General features: G+C 43.0%; 1 protein-coding gene across 1 annotated transcript; it reads right to left on the reverse strand.

Moving 5' to 3' along the window:
• Positions 1–13032: 13032 nt before the first annotated feature.
• Positions 13033–18792, reverse strand: LOC136303491 (tonsoku-like protein). Its single transcript, XM_066207178.1, has 3 exons — positions 18716–18792; positions 16586–16681; positions 13033–13499 (listed from the first exon to the last, which is right to left on the reverse strand). Exons 1-3 carry the CDS (start codon positions 18756–18758, stop codon positions 13147–13149), a joined length of 492 nt encoding a protein of 163 aa, XP_066063275.1. The 5' UTR covers positions 18759–18792; the 3' UTR covers positions 13033–13146.
• Positions 18793–19034: the final 242 nt, after the last annotated feature.

The following is a 19034-nucleotide window of genomic DNA, read 5'->3' on the forward strand; positions in this document are numbered from 1 at the left end:
GAAATTCCCAAAATTCCCGAAGTTCTGAGCTGAAATTCCCAAAATTCCCAAAGGCAAATCCCAAAATTCCAAAGTTCTGAGTTGAAATTCCCAAAATTCCCGAAGTTCTGAGCTGAAATTCCCAAAATTCCCAAAGGCAAATCCCAAAATTCCCAAAGTTCTGAGTTGAAATTCCCAAAATTCCCGAAGTTCTGAGCTGAAATTCTCAAAGTTCCAAAGACAAATCCCAAAATTCCCAAAGTTCAGAGCTGAAATTCCCAAAAGTCCCAAAGTTCTGAGCCGAAATTCCCAAAACTCCAAAGACAAATCCCAAAATTCCCAAAGTTCTGAGCCGAAATTCCCAAAGTTCCCAAAGTTCTGAGCCGAAATTCCCAAAATTCCCACAGGCAAATCCCAAAATTCCCAAAGTTCTGAGCCAAACGTCCCCAAAATTCCCGGAATTCTGAGCCGAAATTCCCAAAGTCCTGAGCTGAAATTCCCAAAATTCCAAAGGCAAATCCCAAAATTCCCAAAGTTCTGAGTCAAACTTCCCCAAAATTCCCAGAATTCTGAGCCAAAATTCCCAAAGTTCTGAGCCGACATTCCCAAAATTCCCAAAGGCAAATCCCCAAATTCCCAAAGTTCTGAGCCGAAATTCCCCAAATTCCCAAAGTTCTGAGTTGAAATTCCCAAAATTCCCAAAGGCAAATCCCAAAATTGCCAGTTCTGAGCCAAACTTCCCCAAAATTCCCAGAATTCTGAGCCGAAATTCCCAAAGTTCTGAGCTGAAATTCCCAAAGTTCCAAAGGCAAATCCCAAAATTCCCAAAGTTCTGAGCTGAAATTCGCAAAATTCCCAAAGTTCTGAGTCAAACTTCCCCAAAATTCCCAGAATTCTGAGCCAAAATTCCCAAAGTTCTGAGCCGAAATTCCCAAAGTTCCAAAGACAAATCCCAAAATTCCCAAAGTTCTGAGCTGAAATTCGCAAAATTCCCGAAATTCTGATGTCAAATTCCCAAATTTCCCAGAATTCTCAGCTAAAATTCCCAAAGTTCTGAGCCAAAACTCCCAAAATTCCCAAAATTCTGATCTCAAATTGCCAAAATTCCTGAAATTCTGCGCTAAAATTCCCTAAAATTCCCAGAATTCTGAGCCAAAATTCCCGAAGTTCTGAGCCGAAATTCCCAAAATTCCCAAAGTTCTGAGACAACAAAATTCCCAAAATTCCAAAGGCAAATCCCAAAATTCCCAAAGTTCTGAGTTGAAATTCCCAAAATTCCCAAAGTTCTGAGTTGAAATTCTCAAAGTTCCAAAGACAAATCCCAAAATTCCCAAGTTCTGAGACAAAATTCCCAAAATTCCACAGTTCTGAGCCGAAATTCCCAAGCTCCAAAGACAAATCCCAAAATTCCCAAAGTTCTGAGCTGAAATTCCAAAATTCCCAAAGGCAAATCCCAAAATTCCCAAAGTTCTGAGCTGAAATTCCCAAAATTCCAAAAGACAAATCCCAAAATTCCCAAAGTTCTGAGTTGAAATTCCCAAAGTTCCCAAAGTTCTGAGCCGAAAATTCCCAAAACTCCAAAGACAAATCCCAAAATTCCCAAAGTTCTGAGCCGAAATTCCCCAAAATTCCCAGAATTCTGAGCCAAAATTCCCAAAGTCATGAGCCGAAATTCCCAAAATTCCCAAAGTTCTGAGCTGAAATTCCCAAAGTTCTGAGCTGAAATTCCCAAAATTCCCAAAGGCAAATCCCAAAATTCCCAAAGTTCGGAGCCGAAATTCCCCAAAATTCCAAAGGCAAATCCCAAAATTCCCAAAGTTCTGAGACAAAATTCCCAAAATTCCAAAGGCAAATCCCAAAATTCCCAAAGTTCTGAGTCAAACTTCCCAAAATTCCCGGAATTCAGAGCCAAAATTCCCAAAGTCCTGAGCTGAAAATCCCAAAGTTCCAAAGACAAATCCCAAAATTCCCAGAATTCTGAGCCAAAATTCCCGAAGTTCTGAGCCGAAATTCCCAAAATTCCCAAAGCTCTGAGCTGGAATTCCCAAAATTCCCAAAGGCAAATCCCCAAATTCCCACAGTTCTGAGCCGAAATTCCCAAAATTCCCGAAGTTCTGAGCTGAAATTCCCGAAGTTCCAAAGGCAAATCCCAAAATTCCCAAAGTTCTGAGCCAAACTTCCCCAAAATTCCCAGAATTCTGAGCCAAAATTCCCGAAGTTCTGAGCCGAAATTCCCAAAATTCCCAAGTTCTGAGCTGAAATTCCCAAAATTCCAAAGGCAAAATCCCAAAATTCCCAAAGTTCTGAGCCAAACTTCCCCAAAATTCCCGAAGTTCTGAGCCGAAATTCCCAAAAATTCCCAAAGTTCTGAGACAAAATTCCCAAAATTCCAAAGGCAAATCCCAAAATCCCCAAAGTTCTGAGCTGAAATTCTCAAAGTTCCAAAGACAAATCCCAAAATTCCCAAAGTTCTGAGCTGAAATTCCCAAATTCCCAAAGACAAATCCCAAAATTCCCACAGTTCTGAGCTGAAATTCCCAAAGCTCCAAAGACAAATCCCAAAATTCCCAAAGTTCTGAGACAAAATTCCCAAAATTCCCAGAATTCTGAGCCAAAATTCCCAAAGTTCGGAGCCGAAATTCCCAAAATTCCCAAAGTCCTGAGACGAAATTCCCAAAGTTCCAAAGGTAAATCCCAAAATTCCCAAAGTTCTGAGCCGAAATTCCCAAAATTCCCAAAGTTCGGAGCCGAAATTCCCCAAAATTCCAAAAGTACTGAGACAAAATTCCCAAAATTCCCAAAGTCCTGAGCTGAAATTCCCAAAATTCCCAAAGTTCTGAGCTGAAATTCCCAAAATTCCAAAGGCAAATCCCAAAATTCCCAAAGTTCTGAGCTGAAATTCCCAAAATTCCCGAAGTTCTGAGCTGAAATTCCCAAAATTCCCAAAATTCTGATCTCAAATTCCCAAATTTCCCAGAATTCTCAGCTAAAATTCCCAAAGTTCTGAGCCAAAACTCCAAAATTCCCAAAATTCTGATCTCAAATTGCCAAAATTCCTGAAATTCTGAGCCAAAATTCCCTAAATTTCCCAGAATTCTGAGCCAAAATTCCCAAAAATCTCTTTCAAAATTCCCAAAATTCTGATCACAAATTCCCAAATTTCCCAGAATTCTCAGCTAAAATTCCCTAAAATTCCCAGAATTCTGAGCCAAAATTCCCAAAGTTGATCCAAAACTCCCAAAATTCCTGAAATTCTGATCTCAAATTCCCAAAATTCCCAAAATTCTGACCCAAAATTCCCAGAATTCTGATCACAAGTTCCCCAAATTCCAATCACAAATCCCCAAATTCCCAGAATTCTGAGCCAAAACTCCCCAAAAACCCTGAAATTCTGACCCCAAATTCCCAGAATTTTGATGACAAATTCCCAAAATTCCCAAAATTCCAAGATTCCCAAAATTCCAATCCCAGCCCCGAAATCCCTTCCCAAACTCCCCAAAATCCTCTCCAAAAACCCCCAAACTTCCCCCAAATCCTCTTGAAAAACCCCAAAAAATCACACAAAAAACCCTCAAAAACTCCCAAAAATCATCTCCAACCTTCCCAAAATTCCCAAGAATTCCCCAAAAATTCCCCAAATTCCCAAATTTCCCAAAATTCCGACCCCAAACTCCTCAAATCCCTTCCCAAACTCCCCAAAATCCTCTCCAAACTCCCCAAAAACTCGCTCCAAATCCCCCAAAAACTCCCAAAAATCATCTCCCAACTTCCCAAAATTCCCAAGAATTCCCCAAAATTCCCCAAATTCCCCAAATTTCCCAACATTCCGATCCCAAACTCCTCCAATTTCTCTCCAAACTCCCCAAAAATCCTCTCCAAACTCCCCAAAAACTCACTCCAAACCCCCCCAAAAACTCCCAAAAACCATCTCCAACCTTCCCAAAATTCCCAAGAATTCCCAAAAATTCCCCAAAATTCCCAGAATTCCAATCCCAGCCCCGAAATTCCATCCCAAACTCCCCAAAAATCCTCTCCAAACTCCCCAAAAACTCGCTCCAAATCCCCCAAAAACTCCCAAAAACCATCTCCAACCTTCCCAAAATTCCCAAGAATTCCCCAAAAATTCCCAAAATTCCCAGAATTCCAATCCCAGCCCCGAAATCCCTTCCCAAACTCCCCAAAATCCTCTCCAAACTCCCCAAGAATTCACTCCAAATCCCCCAAAAACTCCCAAAAATCATCTCCAACCTTCCCAAAATTCCCAAGAATTCCCCAAAGATTCCCCAAATTCCCCAAATTCCCAAATTTCCCAAAATTCCGACCCCAAACTCCTCAAATCCCTTCCCAAACTCCCCAAGAATTCACTCCAAATCCCCCAAAAACTCCCAAAAATCATCTCCAACCTTCCCAAAATTCCCAAGAATTCCCAAAAATTCCCCAAAATTCCCAGAATTCCAATCCCAGCCCCGAAATCCCTTCCCAAACTCCCCAAAAATCCTCTCCAAACTCCCCAAAAATTCACTCCAAATCCCCCAAAAACTCCCAAAAACCATCTCCAACCTTCCCAAAATTCCCAAGAATTCCCCAAAAATTCCCCAAATTCCCAAATTTCCCAGGATTCCGACCCCAAACTCCTCAAATCCCTTCCCAAACTCCCCAAAATCCTCTCCAAACTCCCCAAAAATTCACTCCAAATCCCCCAAAAACTCCCAAAAATCATCTCCGAAATGCCCAAAATTCCCAAGAATTCCAAAAAATTCCCCAAAATTCCCAGAATTCCAATCCCAGCCCCGAAATCCTTCCCAAACTCCCCAAAAATCCTCTCCAAACTCCCCAAAAATTCACTCAAATCCCCCAAACCTCCCCCAATCCTCCCCAAACCTCCCGAACTCCCTCCCGGCATTCCCGAAATTCCAGAATTCCCGGCATTCCTTCCCGGCAGACTCACTCGGCCAGCAGGACGCTGTCGGCGAGCAGCCGGGCGCTGTCGGGGCCGTTCCCCAGCGACTCGTGCACCAGCGCCAGGTTGAGGAAGAGGCGGCTCCGCATCTGCGCCAGCTCCCGCCGCGGCAACCGCCCTGCGGCCAGCGGGCAGGAGTCGGCGGAGGGCCGGGAATTCCGGGACGGCCCCAAAAATTCCACTCGGGAATCGCCGAATTGCCCCGCCCGGATGCCCCGAAATCCCAGGCCCAAAAATTCCCAAGATTCCCCTAAATTCCCATTCCCAAAATTTCCCAAAATTCCCCCAAATTTCCCAAATTCCCCTAAATTCCCAAATTCCCCTAAATTCCCATTCCCAAAATTTCCCAAAATTCCCCCAAATTTCCCAAATTCCCCTAAATTCCCCAAATGTCCCCTAAATTCCCATTCCCAAAATTTCCCAAATTTCCCAAAATTCCCAAACTCCCCAAATCCCCAAAATTCCCCAAAATTCCCAAATTCCCAAAACTCCCCTCAACTCTCATTCCCAAAATTCCCAAATTTCCCAAATTTCCCCTAAATTCCCATTCCCAAAATTCCCATTCCCAAAATTTCCCAAATTTCCCAAATTCCCCAAATTCCCCGAATCTCCAAAATTCCCATTCCCAAAATTCCCCAAAATTCCCAAATTCCCAAAACTCCCCTCAACTCTCATTCCCAAAATTCCTAAAATTCCCAAAATTCCCCTAAATTCCCAAAACTCCCCAAATTCCCAAAATTCCCAAAATTCCCCCAAATTCCCATTCCCAAAATTCCCAAAATTCCCCTAAATTCCACAAAACTCCCCAAAATTCCCCAAATTCCCATTCCCAGAATTCCCCCAAATTCCCATTCCCAAAATTTCCCAAATTTCCCAAATTTCCCAAACTCCCCAAATCCCCAAAATTCCCATTCCCAAAATCCCAAAAATTCCCAAATTCCCAAAATCCCCCTAAATTCCCATTCCCAAAATTCCCAAAATTCCCAAAATTCCCCTAAATTCCCAAAACTCCCCAAATTCCCAAAATTCCCATTCCCAAAATTCCCCCAAATTCCCATTCCCAAAATTCCCAAAATTCCCCAAAATTCCCATTCCAAAAATTCCCAAAATTCCCATTCCAAAAAATCCCACAATTCCCCTAAATTCCCATTCCCAAAATTTTCCAAATTCCCCAAAATTCCCAAATTCCCAAAATTCCCCTAAACTCTCATTCCCGAAATTCCCCAAAATTCCCATTCCCAAAATCCCCAAAAATTCCCAAAATTCCCCTAAACTCCCATTCCCAAAATTCCCAAAAATCCCCAAATTTCCATTCCCCAAATCTTCCAAATCCCCAAAATTCCCATTCCCAAAATTTCTCCAATTACTCAAATTTCCCTAATTCCCAAAATTCCCCCCAAATTCCCCAAAATTCCATTTATTCCCAAAATTCCCTCAAAATGCTCAAAAATTCCGTTCTGGAATTCCCCAAATTCCCAGAGTTCCCAAATTTCCCGATCCAAATCCCCACATTCTGCTCCAAGATTTGGGATTGGGAATTTTGGGATTCGGGGTCGGAATTCCTGGAATTCTCATCGGGAATTTGGGATCGGAATTCCGGGATTTGTGAAGCCTATTCCATTCCCAGTTCCCCAAAATTCCCAAAATTCCCAAACTTCCAAAACAATCCCGTTCCCAAATCTCAGAATTCCCCTTTCCGCACCCTAAATTCCGTGCCCCGAATTCCAAAAAATTTCCTTACAACTGCCAAAAATTCCCAGAATTCCATTCCAAAATTCCCAACATCTCCAAGAATTCCCAAAAATTCCCCAAAATGCCCCAAAATTCCATTCAGAAATCCCCAATTTCCAGTCCCAGATCCCAAAATTTCCATCCCCGCGTCCCGAAAATTCCCAAAAAATTCCGTTCCAAAATCCCCAAATTCCACTCCCACAATTCCCGAAATTTCAAAAAAAATTCCCAAAATCCCCAAATATTCCCAAAATTCCCATTCCCAGATCTCCGAAAGTCCCCAAAATTCCAATCCCCAAGAATCTTGTTCCCAAATTCCCAAAATTCCCAAGAATTCCATTCCCAGATCCCCAAAATTCCGCTCCCAAAGCCCCAAATTCCACGCCCACAATTCCCCAAATTTCCCCAAAAATCCCGAAAATCCCCAAAATTCCCCAAAATTCCCCTCCCAAATCCCAAAATTCCGCTCCCAGATCCCCAAAATTCCCAAAATTCCATTCCCAGATGCCAAAATTCCCGAAATTCCCGAAATTTCCCCACCTTCCAGCTGCGTGTCCACGATGTCCAGGCCGACCCTGAACGCCTCCAGCATCCCAAAAATCCCCAAAATTCCCCTCCCAAATCCCAAAATTCCGCTCCCAAATCCCCAAAAAATCCCCAAAATTCCCCAAATTCCCAAAAATCCCCCAAAATTCCCCAAATTCCCAAACCTTCCAGCTGCGTGTCCACGATGTCCAGGCTGGCCTTGAACGCCTCCAGCGCCCGGCTCAGCGCTGGCGCCGCCCCTTCGGCCCCTCCCGCAATTCCCGAGACAATTCCCGAGTCAATTCCCGAGTCTCCCTGGGAGAACTCCGGGAATTCCGGGGAATTCCGGCAATTCCGGGCATTCCGGGGATTCCGAGGACTCGGCCAGGAGCAGGAAGGTGCGGCCGATGGTGGCCCAGGCTCGCTGCTGCTCCACCGCGTCGCCGAGGGATTGCGCCAAGGACAGGTGCCGGCGCTGGTTGCTGCGGGAAAAAGGCGGGAAAGCTGGGATACATCCCGGGAAAAAGCGGGAAAGGCGGAGAAAATCGGGAAGTTGTGGCCGAATTCGGGGAAAATCCGGCAAAATCCGGGGGAAAATCCAGGGAGTGGTGGGGGGGATGGGGTGGAAAAGGTTGGGAAAGGGGGGGGGATTGGGGAAAACTCCGGGGAAAAATCCAGGGGGGAAAAATGAGGGAATTCGGGGGGGAAAGTTGGGAAAAATGGGGGAAAAGTTGGGAAAAATTGGGGGAAAAGTTGGGGAAAATTGGGAAAAATTGGGGGAAAAGTTGGGGAAATTTCGGGGGAAAAGTTGGGAAAAATGGGGGGAAAAGTTGGGAAAAATTGGGAAAAAGTTGGGAAAAATGGGGGGAAAGTTGGGAAAATTTCGGGGGAGGAAAGTTGGGAAAATTTTGGGGGAAAAGTTGGGGAAAATTGGGGGAAAATTTGGGAAAAATTGGGGGAAAGTTGGGAAAATTTCGGGGGAAAAGTTGGGAAAATTTTGGGGGAAAAGTTGGGGAAAATTGGGGGAAAATTTGGGAAAAATGGGGGAAAAGTTGGGAAAAATTGGGGGAAAGGTTGGGAAAAATTGGGGGAAAAGTTGGGAAAAATTGGGGGAAAAGTTGGGAAAAATTGGGGGGAAAGTTGGGAAAAATTGGGGGGAAAGTTGGGAAAAATTGGGGGAAAAGTTGGGAAAAACTGGGAAAAAGTTGGGAAAAACTGGGGGAAAAGTTGGGAAAAATTGAGGGAAAAGCTGGGAAAGTTCGGGAAAAATTGTGGGAAAAGTTGGGAAAATATGGGAAAAAGTTGGGAAAAATTGGGGGAAAATTGGGGAAAACGGAAGAAAAGTCCTGAGGAAAATGAGAAAAATAAATGGGGCGAAATTGGGGAAAAATTCAGGAAAAACTGGGAAAAAGTGAGGAAAAATTGAGAAAAATTCCGAGAAATTGGGAAAATATTGGGGAAGAGCAGGAAAAATCCAGAAAAAATCCGGGAAAAATACGGGAAAAACCAGGAAGGGTCTGGGTAAAGTTGGGAAAAATACAGGAGAAAAATTGGGGAAAATTGGGAAAAAGATGGGAAAATAATCTGGGAAAAATCAAGGAAAATTTGTGGAAAAACAGGAAAAATCCAGGAAAAACTGGGGAAAAGTTGGGAGAAAAAGGGAAAATTGGGAAAAATCAGGAAAAATTGGGGAAAAAAACAGGAAAAATTGGGTAAAATTGGGAAAAATGGGAAAAATTTTGGGAAAAAAAGGGGAATAATCTGGGGGATAATTGGAGGAAAATTGGTGAAAATAAGGAAAAACCAGGAAAGGTACGGGAAAATCTGGGAAAAATTGCGGAAAATTAGGAAAAGCTGAAGAAAAATCCAGAGGAAATTGAGAAAAAAATGGGGCAAAAGTGGGGAAAATCGAGGAAAAATCGGTGAAAATCCAGGGAAAATTGGGGGGGAAAAGTTGGGAAAAATTAGGGGGAAATTCCAGGAGAAATTGGGAATTTTGGGGAGGAAAGTGGGAGAAAGTTGGGGGAAAATCCCAGAAAAAATTGGGGAGAAATTGGGAAAAATCCAGGAAAAAATCCAGGACAGTTGCGAAAAACTGGGAGGATTTGGGGGAATTATGGGAAAAAAATTGGGAAAAATTTGGGAAAATCAAGAAAAATCGGGAAAAAAATATCTGGGAGAAGTTGCAAAAAAATCGGGAGAAAAACTAAGGAAAAACGGGGGGATAAAAAACAAGAAAAATTGGGGAAAATTGGGGAAAATTGGGAAAAATGCGGGAAAAATGCGGGGAAAAAAAGGGAAAATTGGGAAAAGTTGGGGAACACTGGGAAAATTGGGAACAGTTGAGAGAAATTGGGAAAAATCCAGGAAAATGTTGGGAGAAATTGGGGAAAAAAAAAATCCGGGAAAAGTTGGGGGAAATTCCCAGAATTCCCGTCGTTGCCCATTGGAATTGTGGGAGTTGTAGACCCCGGGCAAGGAGGGGACAGGGAGAGGGGGCGGCGCTGGTGCTGTGGGAAAACAGGGAAAAGTTTGGGAAAAATCGGGAAAGTTGGAGAAAATTGGGAAATTTGGGGAAAATTTGGGGAAAATCCAGCAAAATTTGGGGAAAAACCCAAGGAAATCGGACGGAAAAAGCTGGGAAAAGTTGGGAAAACGGGGAAAATTTTCCGGATTTTTCCCTTCCAAACTCCCAAAAACCTCTCCCGACATCCCCAAACTGGGGGAAACGGGGAAAAATCCAGGAAAAATTTGGGGAAAATCTGGGAAAGTTGGGAAAAGTTGGGAAAAAGATGGGGGAAATGGGAGAAAGCCAGAAAATTTGGGGAAAATTCCAGGAAAATTTGGGAAAAAAAGGGGGAGAGTTGGGGAAAATCAAGAAAAAATTGGGAAAAGATGGGGAAAACTGGGAAAAGTTGGGGAAAAATGGGAAAAAAATTGGAACATTTTAGACAAATCCGGAAAAAATTGGGGAAAATTCGGGAAAAATGGGGAAAAAGTGGGAAATTTGGGGAAAATTTGGGGGAGAAATCCAGGAATAATCGGGTGAAAATTGGGGAAATTTGAGGGGGGGAAAAAAAAGGGGAAAAAACGGGAAAATTTGAGAAAAAACCAGGAGAAATTGAGAGAATTTTGAGGAAAATTGGGGAAAAATCGGGAAAAAATTGGGGAAGATTGGGGGAAAATCAGGAAATAAAGGGAAAACTGGGAAAAATCAGAAAGAAATGGGGAAAAGTGGGAAAAAATGGGGAAAAATGGGGAAAAATGGGGAAAAATACGGGAAAAATACGGGAAAAAATTGGGACAATGTGGGGAAATCAGGGAAAAGTGGGGAAAGGTGGGGAGAGATGGGAAAGAAATGGGAAAAAAATGGGAACAATTTGGGAAAAAATATGGGAAAAAATTGGGAAAAATATGGAAAAAATTGGGAAAAATAAAAAAAATGGGAAAATCAGAAAAAAATTGGGGAAAATTGTGTAAAAATCAGGGAAAAAGGGAAAATTGGGAAAAATCAGGAAAAAATGGGAAAAAACAGGAAAAATTGTGGGAAAATTGGGAAAATCTAGGAAAATTTGGGGAAAATCAGGACGAACTGGGGAAAATCCAGGAAAAAATTGGAAAAAATGGGGAAAAATTGGGAAAAGTTGGGGGAAAATGGGGAGAGACTGGAAAAAAATGGGAAAAGATGAGAAAAAATTGGGAAAAAAATCAGAAAAAACTGTTAAAAACTGGGAAAAATCGGGGGAAAAATTGTGGAAAAATCAGGAAAAAAGGGAAAATTGGGAAAAATCAGGAAAAAAATGGGGAAAATCTGGGAAAAGTAAAAAAAAAATGGGGAAAATGGGGAAAAATTGGGAAAATCTGGGAAAAATTGGGGAAAATCGGGACAAACTGGGGAAAATCCAGGAAAAAATCAGGAAAATATTAGAAAAAATCGGGGAAAATGGGGAAAAATTGGGAAAAGTTGGGGAAAAACGGGAGAGACTGGAAAAAAATTGGAAAAAATGGGAAAAATATGGGAAAATTTTGGGAAAAAAAGGGAAAAAATGGGAAAAATGGGGAAAAAATGGGGAAGATTGGGGGAAAATCAGGAAATAAAGGGAAAATTGGGAAAAATTGGGAAAAAATGGGAAAAAATGGGAAAAAATGGGAAAAAATGGGGGAAATGGGGAAAAAATGGGGAAAAAATTGGGAAAACCTGGAAAAATCAGGGAAAATTGGGGAAATCAGGGAAAAATGGGGAGAGATGGGAAAGAAATGGGAAGAACATGGAAAAAAAATTGGGAAAATCAGAAAAAATGGGAAAAAAATGGGGAAAAATGGGGGAAAATGGGGAAAAATGGGGAAAAGGGGGAAAAAAATTGGGAAAATCCGGAAAAATCAGGGAAAATTGGGGAAATCAGGGAAAATTGGGGAAAGCTGGGGGGAAATGGGGAGAGATGGGAAAGAAATGGGAAGAATATGGAAAAAAAATTGGGAAAAATCGGAAAAAATTGGGAAAAATGGGGAAAAATGGGGAAAAAGGAGAAAAAAATTGGGAAAATCTGGAAAAATCAGGGGAAATTGGGGAAATTAGGGAAAATTGGGGAAAGCTGGGGAAAAATGGGGAGAGATGGGAAAGAAATGGGAAGAATATGGAAAAAAAATTGGGAAAAATCAGAAAAAATGGGAAAAAAAATGGGGAAAATGGGGAAAAATGGGGAAAAATTGGGAAAAATGGGGAAAAATGGGGAAAAATTGGGAAAATTGGGGAAATCAGGGAAAATTGGGGAAAGCTGGGGGAAAATGGGGAGAGATGGAAAAGAAATGGGAAGAATATGGGAAAAAAAATTGGGAAAAATCAGAAAAAATTGGGAAAAATGGGGAAAACTGGGGAAAAATGGGGGAAAAGGGGAAAAAAATTGGGAAAATCTGAAAAAATCAGGGAAAATTGGGGAAATCAGGGAAAATTGGGGAAAGTTGGGGGAAAATGGGGAGAAATGGGAAAGAAATGGGAAGAATATGGGAAAAAAAAATTGGGAAAAATCAGAAAAAATTGGGAAAAATGGGGAAAAATGGGGAAAAAATTGGGAAAATTGGGGAAATCAGGGAAAATTGGGGAAATCAGGGAAAATTGGGGAAAGCTGGGGGAAAATAGGGAGAAATGGGAAAGAAATGGGAAGAATATGGAAAAAAAAGGGAAAAATCAGAAAAAATGGGAAAAAAATGGGGAAAAATGGGGAAAAATGGGGAAAAATGGGGAAAAATGGGGAAAAATGGGGAAAAATGGGGAAAAATGGGGAAAAATGGGGAAAAAATTGGGAAAATTGGGGAAATCAGGGAAAATTGGGGAGAGATGGGGAAAAATGGGGAGAGATGGGAAAGAAATGGGAAGAACATGGAAAAAAAAAGGGAAAAATCGGACAAAAATTGGGAAAAAATTGGGGAAAAACCCGGACAAACTGGGAATATCTGTGAGAAACCCAGGAAAACTTTGGGCAGATTCCAGGAATTCCGTGTTCTCCTCACCTGCAGGGCCTGGGGGAAGCTCCGGAGCTCGGCCAGGCGCTCCCCGATCTTCCTGTGGGGAATTTCTCCAGGGAGAAACTGGGAAAAATCCAGTAAAAATCTGGGAAAATTGGGAAGAGTGGGAAAAATTGGGAATATGGGAAAAAACAGGAAAAAAATGGGAAAATTTGGGGTAAAAATGGGAAAAATTGGGAAAAATGGGGAAAAAAATGGGAAAAAATGGGATAAAAAATAGGAAAAATGGAAAAAATGGGAAAAATGGGAAAAAATGGGAAAAAAATCTGAAAATCTGGAAAAATCAGGGAAAATTGGGGAAAGTTGGGGGAAAATGGGGAGAGCTGGGAAAGAAATGAGAAGAATATGGAAAAAAAAATTGGGAAAAATCGGAAAAAATTGGGAAAAATGGGGAAAAATGGGGAAAAAATTGGGAAAATCTGAAAAAATCAGGGAAAATTGGGGAAATTAGGGAAAAATGGGGAGAGATGGGGAAAAATGGGGAGAGATGGGAAAGAAATGGGAAGAATATGGAAAAAAATTGGGAAAAATCGGACAAAATGGGGAAAAATTGGGGAAAAACCCGGACAAACTGGGAATATCTGTGAGCAACCCAGGAAAACTTTGGGCAGATTGCAGGAATTCCGTGTTCTCCTCACCTGCAGGGCCTGGGGGAAGCTCCGGAGCTCGGCCAGGCGCTCCCCGATCTTCCTGTGGGCCACGGCGCAGCCCAGCGGGTCCTCGGCCGCCTCCAGGAGCCGCAGCTCCGCCCGGTGCTGCTCCAGGGCCTCCCCAAAACGGCCTGAAAACACGGGAAAACGGGAAAAATCAGGGACAAAACGGGAGTAAAGGGGATGGAGGGAAGGTCTTCCCGAGTCTCCCGGAATTTCCCCCAGTTTTTACGGGGTTTTTCCCCAATTTTTCCCTAATTCTTCCCTTTTTTCCCTCATTTTTCCCAAATTTTTTCCCAGCTTTTCCCACAGTTTTCCTGGATTTTTTTCCCCAAGTCTTTCTGAGGTTTTTTTTCCCCATTTGTCCCCAGTTTTTACTGGGTTTTCCCTCATTTTTCCCGGATTTGCCCCAATTTTTACCACATTCTTCTCCATTTTCCCGTATTTTCCCCGACTTCTCCCAAATTTTTCACGGTTTTCCCCAACTTTTTCCCGGTTTTTCTCATTTTTCCCCAGGTTTTGCCAGATTTTTTTCCACATTATTCTCCATTTCCCCCAATTTTCCCCCAATTTTTCTAGATTTTCCTGGATTTTCCCAAACCTTTCCCCCTATTTTTCTGGAATTTTCCCCCCAACTTTTCCCAAAATTTTCCTGATTTTTCTGGGATTTTTTTTTTTTCCCAATTTTTTCCTGATTTTTCCACGATGGGAATGATGGGAAAAGGAGCCGCGGCTCCGCCCGGTGCTGCTCCAGAGCCTCCCCAAAATGGCCTCAAAACACGGGAAAACGGGAAAAATCAGGGAAAAAACGGGAATAAAGGGAAAAAAGAGGGGGAAAGTGGGAAAAATGAGGGGGAAAAAGTGGGAGAAACGGGAAAAATGAGGGGAGAATGGGAAAAATGAAGGAAAAACGGGGGGAAATGGGAAAAAAGTGGGAAAAACGAGGGGGAAACGGGAAAAAACGAGGGGAAAAGAGTGAAAAACGGGGAAAACGAGGGGAATAAATGAGAAAATGAGGGAAAAACGTGGGGAAATGGGAAAAAAAGTGGGAAAAACGACGGGAAAATGGGAAAAACGAGGGAAAAAGTGAAAAACGGGGAAAATGAGGGGAATAAACAAGAAAATGAGGGGGAAAAGTGGAGAAAATGAGGGAAAAAGAGGAAAATCAGGAAAACTGAGGGAAAAAGGGGGAAAAAAGGGGGAAAAAAGGGGAAGAGCGTGGGAAATTCGGGAAAAATGAGGGGGAAAAAAAGCGGGAACGGTGGAAATAACGGGAACGGGAACAACGGGAGTAAGGGGAGAAACGGAAAAGATGAGAATGACAGGAAAAGCGGGAATATGGGAAGGACAGGAACGGCGGGAAGGATGGGAAGGGGCCCGGACACTCCGGAGCTGTGTTCAAATTCCCGTTCCCCGAAGATCCAAAAGCCAGGCCCAACTCTCCCAGTTTCTCCCATTTTTTTCCCATTTTCCCCGTTTTTTTCCCCCATTTCCCTCACCATGTGCAGCCAGAACCTCTTTTCCCATTTTTATTCCCATTTTTATTCCCATTTTTTCTCATTTTTTTCCTCATTTTTTTCCGTTTTTCACCGTTTTGTCTCATTTTTTCCTCATTTTTTTCCCGTTTTTCACCATTTTGTCCCATTTTTTCCCCATTTTTCCCATTTTTCCCCCACCCCGTGCAGCCAGCAGCTCTCCCAGTCCCATTTCCCCCATTTTCCCCCATTTTTTCACAATTTTTTCCCAAATTTTTCCTTTTTTTTTCCTTTTTTTCCCATTTTTCCCATTTTTTTCCACAACTTTCCCATTCTTCCCTCAGTTTTTCCCACTTTCCCCCCATTTTCTCCCATTTTTTCCCATTTCCCCCCATTTTTTTCCCTTATTTCCCCCATTCTTCCCATTTTTTCCCATTCTTTCTCATTTCCCCCATTTCCTCCCATTTTCTCCCATTTTTCCCCTTATTTTTCCCATTTCCCCCAACTTTTTCCCCATTTTCTCATTTTCCCCCATTTTTTTCCGTTTTTTTTTCATTTTCTCCCATTTTCTCCCATTTCCCCCCCATTTTTCCCCATTTCCCCCCATTTTTCCCTGTTTTTTTTCATTTTCCCCATTTTTTCCCCCCATTTTTCCCATTTTCCCCATTTTTATCCCCATTTTCCCCATTTTTATCCCCATTTTCATCCCCATTTTTCCCATTTTCTCCCATTTTTCCCATTTTCTTCCCTTATTTTCCCCATTTCCCCCATTTTTTCCCTGTTTTTTTTCATTTTCCCCCCCATTTTCCCCATTTTCCCGTTTTCTCCCCTGACCATGAGCCGCCAGCAGCTCTCCCAGTCCCATTTTTATTCCCAATTCCCCCATTTTCTCCTTTTCCCCATTTTTCCCCCCATTTTCTCCCATTATTCCCCATTTTCTCCCATTTTCCCCCATTTTCTCCCATTATTCCCCATTTTCTCCCATTTTCCCCCAATTTTTTCCCATTTTCTTCCCTTATTTTCCCCATTTTCCCCATTTTTATCCCCATTTTTCCCATTTTCCAATTTTCCCCCCATTTTTCCCTGTTTTCTTCTCATTTCCCCCCCATTTTCTCCCATTTTCTCCCATTTTCTTCCCTTATTTTCCCCATTTCCCCCCATTTTTCCCTGGTTTTTTTCATTTTCCCCATTTTTCCCCCCATTTTTCCCACTTTCCCCATTTTTATCCCCATTTTCATCCCCATTTTTTCCCTGTTTTTTTTTCATTTTCCCCATTTTCATCCCCATTTTCCCCATTTTTATCCCCATTTTCCCCCCATTTTTCCCCCCATTTTCATCCCCATTTTTTCAGGTTTTTTCCCATTTTCCCCATTTTTCCCCCCATTTCCATCCCCGTTTTTCCCCGTTTCCTCCCCTGACCATGAGCCGCCAGCAGCTCTCCCAGTCCCATTTTTATCCCAATTTTCCCCATTTTTCCCTGTTTTTTCCCCATTTTCCCCATTTTCATCCCTATTTTTTCCGTTTTTTTTTCATTTTCCCCATTTTCATCCCCATTTTCCCCATTTTTTCCCCCATTTTCCCCATTTTTCCCCCCATTTTCCCCCCCATTTTCCCCATTTTTATCCCCATTTTCCCCCCCATTTTTCCCCCCATTTTCATCCCCATTTTTTCAGTTTTTTTTCCCATTTTCCCCATTTTTCCCCCCATTTCCATCCCCGTTTTTCCCCGTTTCCTGCCCTGACCATGAGCCGCCAGCAGCTCCCCGAGGCGGTTGCAGGTCGCCGCCTCCTCGGCCGCGTTCCCGACACGTCGGAATTTCTCCTTGGATTTCTCCAGCTCTGGCATGGAAAAAGAGAGAAAAAAAAATATAAAAATCGGGAATTTGGGGGGTGGTTTTATTCCCAGAGGGGATTCTGGGAAAAGTTCGGGAATTTTCTCAAAAGGATCCAAGGAATTCCCACAAAAACCCACGGAATTCCCGTAAAAATCCAAGGGATTGCCCAAAGGATCCGGGGAATTCCTCCCAAAAATTCAGAGAATTCCCACAAAAATCCAAAGAATTCCCCAAAAAATCTTACAGGTTCCCAGAAAAATCCAGGAATTTCCCAGAAAAATCCGAGAAATTCCCATAAGGAATCGGAGAATTCACACAAACTCCAGAGAATTCCCAAAACCTGCAGGGAATTCCCACAAAAAATCCAACAAAAAATTCCAGGGAATTCCCACAAAAATCCAAAGAATTCCCACAAAAATCCAAAGAATTCCCAGGAAAACCAAGAAATTCCCAAGAAAGTTCAAGAAATCCCCCAAATTCCCAACCTTGGGGGGATTTTTACTGCCCTTGGAAGAAAATTTGGGGGAAATTTGATCTTTTTCTGGGGAGGGAAAAGAATTTTGGGGGAGAAAAAAAATGAGAATTTTAAGGGGGAAAAGAGAATTTTGGGGGAAAAAAGGAGAATTTTTGGAGGAGAAAATGAGAATCTTGGAGGAGGAAAAAAGGAGAATTTTGGGGGGAAAAGGAGAAATTTGGGAGGAAAAAAGAGAATTTTTGGAGGAGAAAAAAATGAGAATTCGGGGGAGGGAAAAAGAAGAAATTTAGGGGGAAAAAAAGGAGAATTTGGGGAGGAAAAAGGAGAATTTTTGGAGAGGAAAATTACAATTTTGGACAAAAAAAAAAAAAGGAGAATTTTTGGGGGAGAAAAATGAGAAATTAGGGAGGAAAAAGGAGAATTTTGGAAGGGGGGAAAAAAGAGAATTTTTGGGAGGAAAAACCGAGAATTTTTGGGGGAAAAAAGGAGAATTTTTGAGCGGAAAAAAAGGAGAATTTTTGGAGACGAAAATTACAATTTTGGACAAGAAAAAAGGGGGAATTCTGGGGGAGAAAAAGGTGAAATTTGGGAAGAAAAAGGAGAATTTTTGGAGGAGACAAAAAAGGAGAATTTTAGGGGGGAAAAAAGGAGAATTTGAGGGCGGGAAGGAGAATTTTGGGGAGAAAAGAAGAATTTTTAGGGAAAAAATATTGATGTTTTCGGGGATGAAAGGAGAAATTTTGAGGGGAGAAAAAGGAGAATTTTGAGGAGAAAAATAACAGAATTTTGGGAGGAAAAAAGGAGAATTTTTCGGGGGGAAAAAGGAGCATTTTGGGGGGGAAAAATTAGAATTTTTGGGGAGGAAAAAGGAGATTTTTGGGAAGAAAAAAATGAGAATTTTTCGGGGAAAAGGAGAATTTGGGAGGGAGAAAAAAAAAAGGAGGATTTTGGGAGGGGCTAAAGAAGAGAACTTCGGGCGGAAAAATTGGAATTTTGGAGGAGGAAAAAAGGAAGATTTTTGGGGAGATTTTGAGCCCCTGGAAATCGCGAGGGGGAATTCGAATCCCTGTGAGGGGGTTTGAGGGTTAAAAACCCCCGAAAATAAGATTTCAACCCCCACGAGGAGACATTGGAACCCCTGTGAGGGATTTGAGGGTTTAAAAGCCCCAAAGTTGAGGTTTTAACTCCCCCTGAGGGGGAATTTGGGTCCCTGCGAGGGGTTCGAAGGTTAAAAACCCGCGGAGCTGAAGCTTCGGACCCTCGGGCGGGGGAATTTAAACCCTGCGAGGGGTTTTAGAGTAAAAAAACGCCCTGAGGAGAAGCTTGAAACCGCCGGGAGGGGGGATTTGAGCCTCTCTGAGGGGTCCGAGGGTGAAAAACCGGCCGAGATGAACATTTCAACCGCGCTGAGGGAAAGCCGAGCCCATGGCGGCTCCAGCGGGGGGAACCTGAGGGGATTCCGCACTCGCGCGGCTCAGGGGACACCCGCGCCGCCCTCCGCGCCCATTGAAGCCGTTTGGAGCCGCTCCACCCGCCATGGGCGCCATGGAAGCCCCGACTCACGGCGGATCTCCCGCGCCGCCTCCGCGCTCAGCTCCGCCGCCATTCCCGCCGCCGGCCCGGACCGCGCCCGCCGCCGCGTCCTCATTGGCTGAGACAGAGGAACTGACCAATCATGACAAGGAAACCCAGAGGGACCAACTACTATTGGTTGGAGAAGGCGAAGCCCCGCCCCCATTGGGGAAGCGGGAAAAGGCGATTCAGAGCGCCCCTCACGGCCGCGGGGAATCATGGGAAGGGATGGGGCCGTCCGCAGACTCCAGTTCACTCCCAGTAACCCCCAGTAACTCCCAGTTCACTCCCAGTAACCCCCAGTAACTCC

The sequence above is a fragment of the Chamaea fasciata genome, unplaced genomic scaffold (genome assembly GCF_029207755.1).
Source record: "Chamaea fasciata isolate MVZ Bird 193981 ecotype frontalis unplaced genomic scaffold, bChaFas1.0.hap1 SCAF_1, whole genome shotgun sequence".
NCBI lineage: Eukaryota > Metazoa > Chordata > Aves > Passeriformes > Sylviidae > Chamaea > Chamaea fasciata.

What these genes read in the sequence shown, in the direction of transcription:
- LOC136303491 (XM_066207178.1), bottom strand. Translation starts at nt 18,758, where the DNA reads ATGGCGGCGGAGCTGAGCGCGGAGGCGGCGCGGGAGATCCGCC. An exon ending in GGCGGCGCGGGAGATCCGCC is followed by an intron (nt 16,682 to 18,715) that starts GTGAGTCGGGGC and finishes TTTCCATGCCAG; the next exon opens with AGCTGGAGAAATCCAAGGAG. An exon ending in GGAGCTGCTGGCGGCTCATG is followed by an intron (nt 13,500 to 16,585) that starts GTCAGGGCAGGA and finishes CCGTGTTTTCAG; the next exon opens with GCCGTTTTGGGGAGGCCCTG.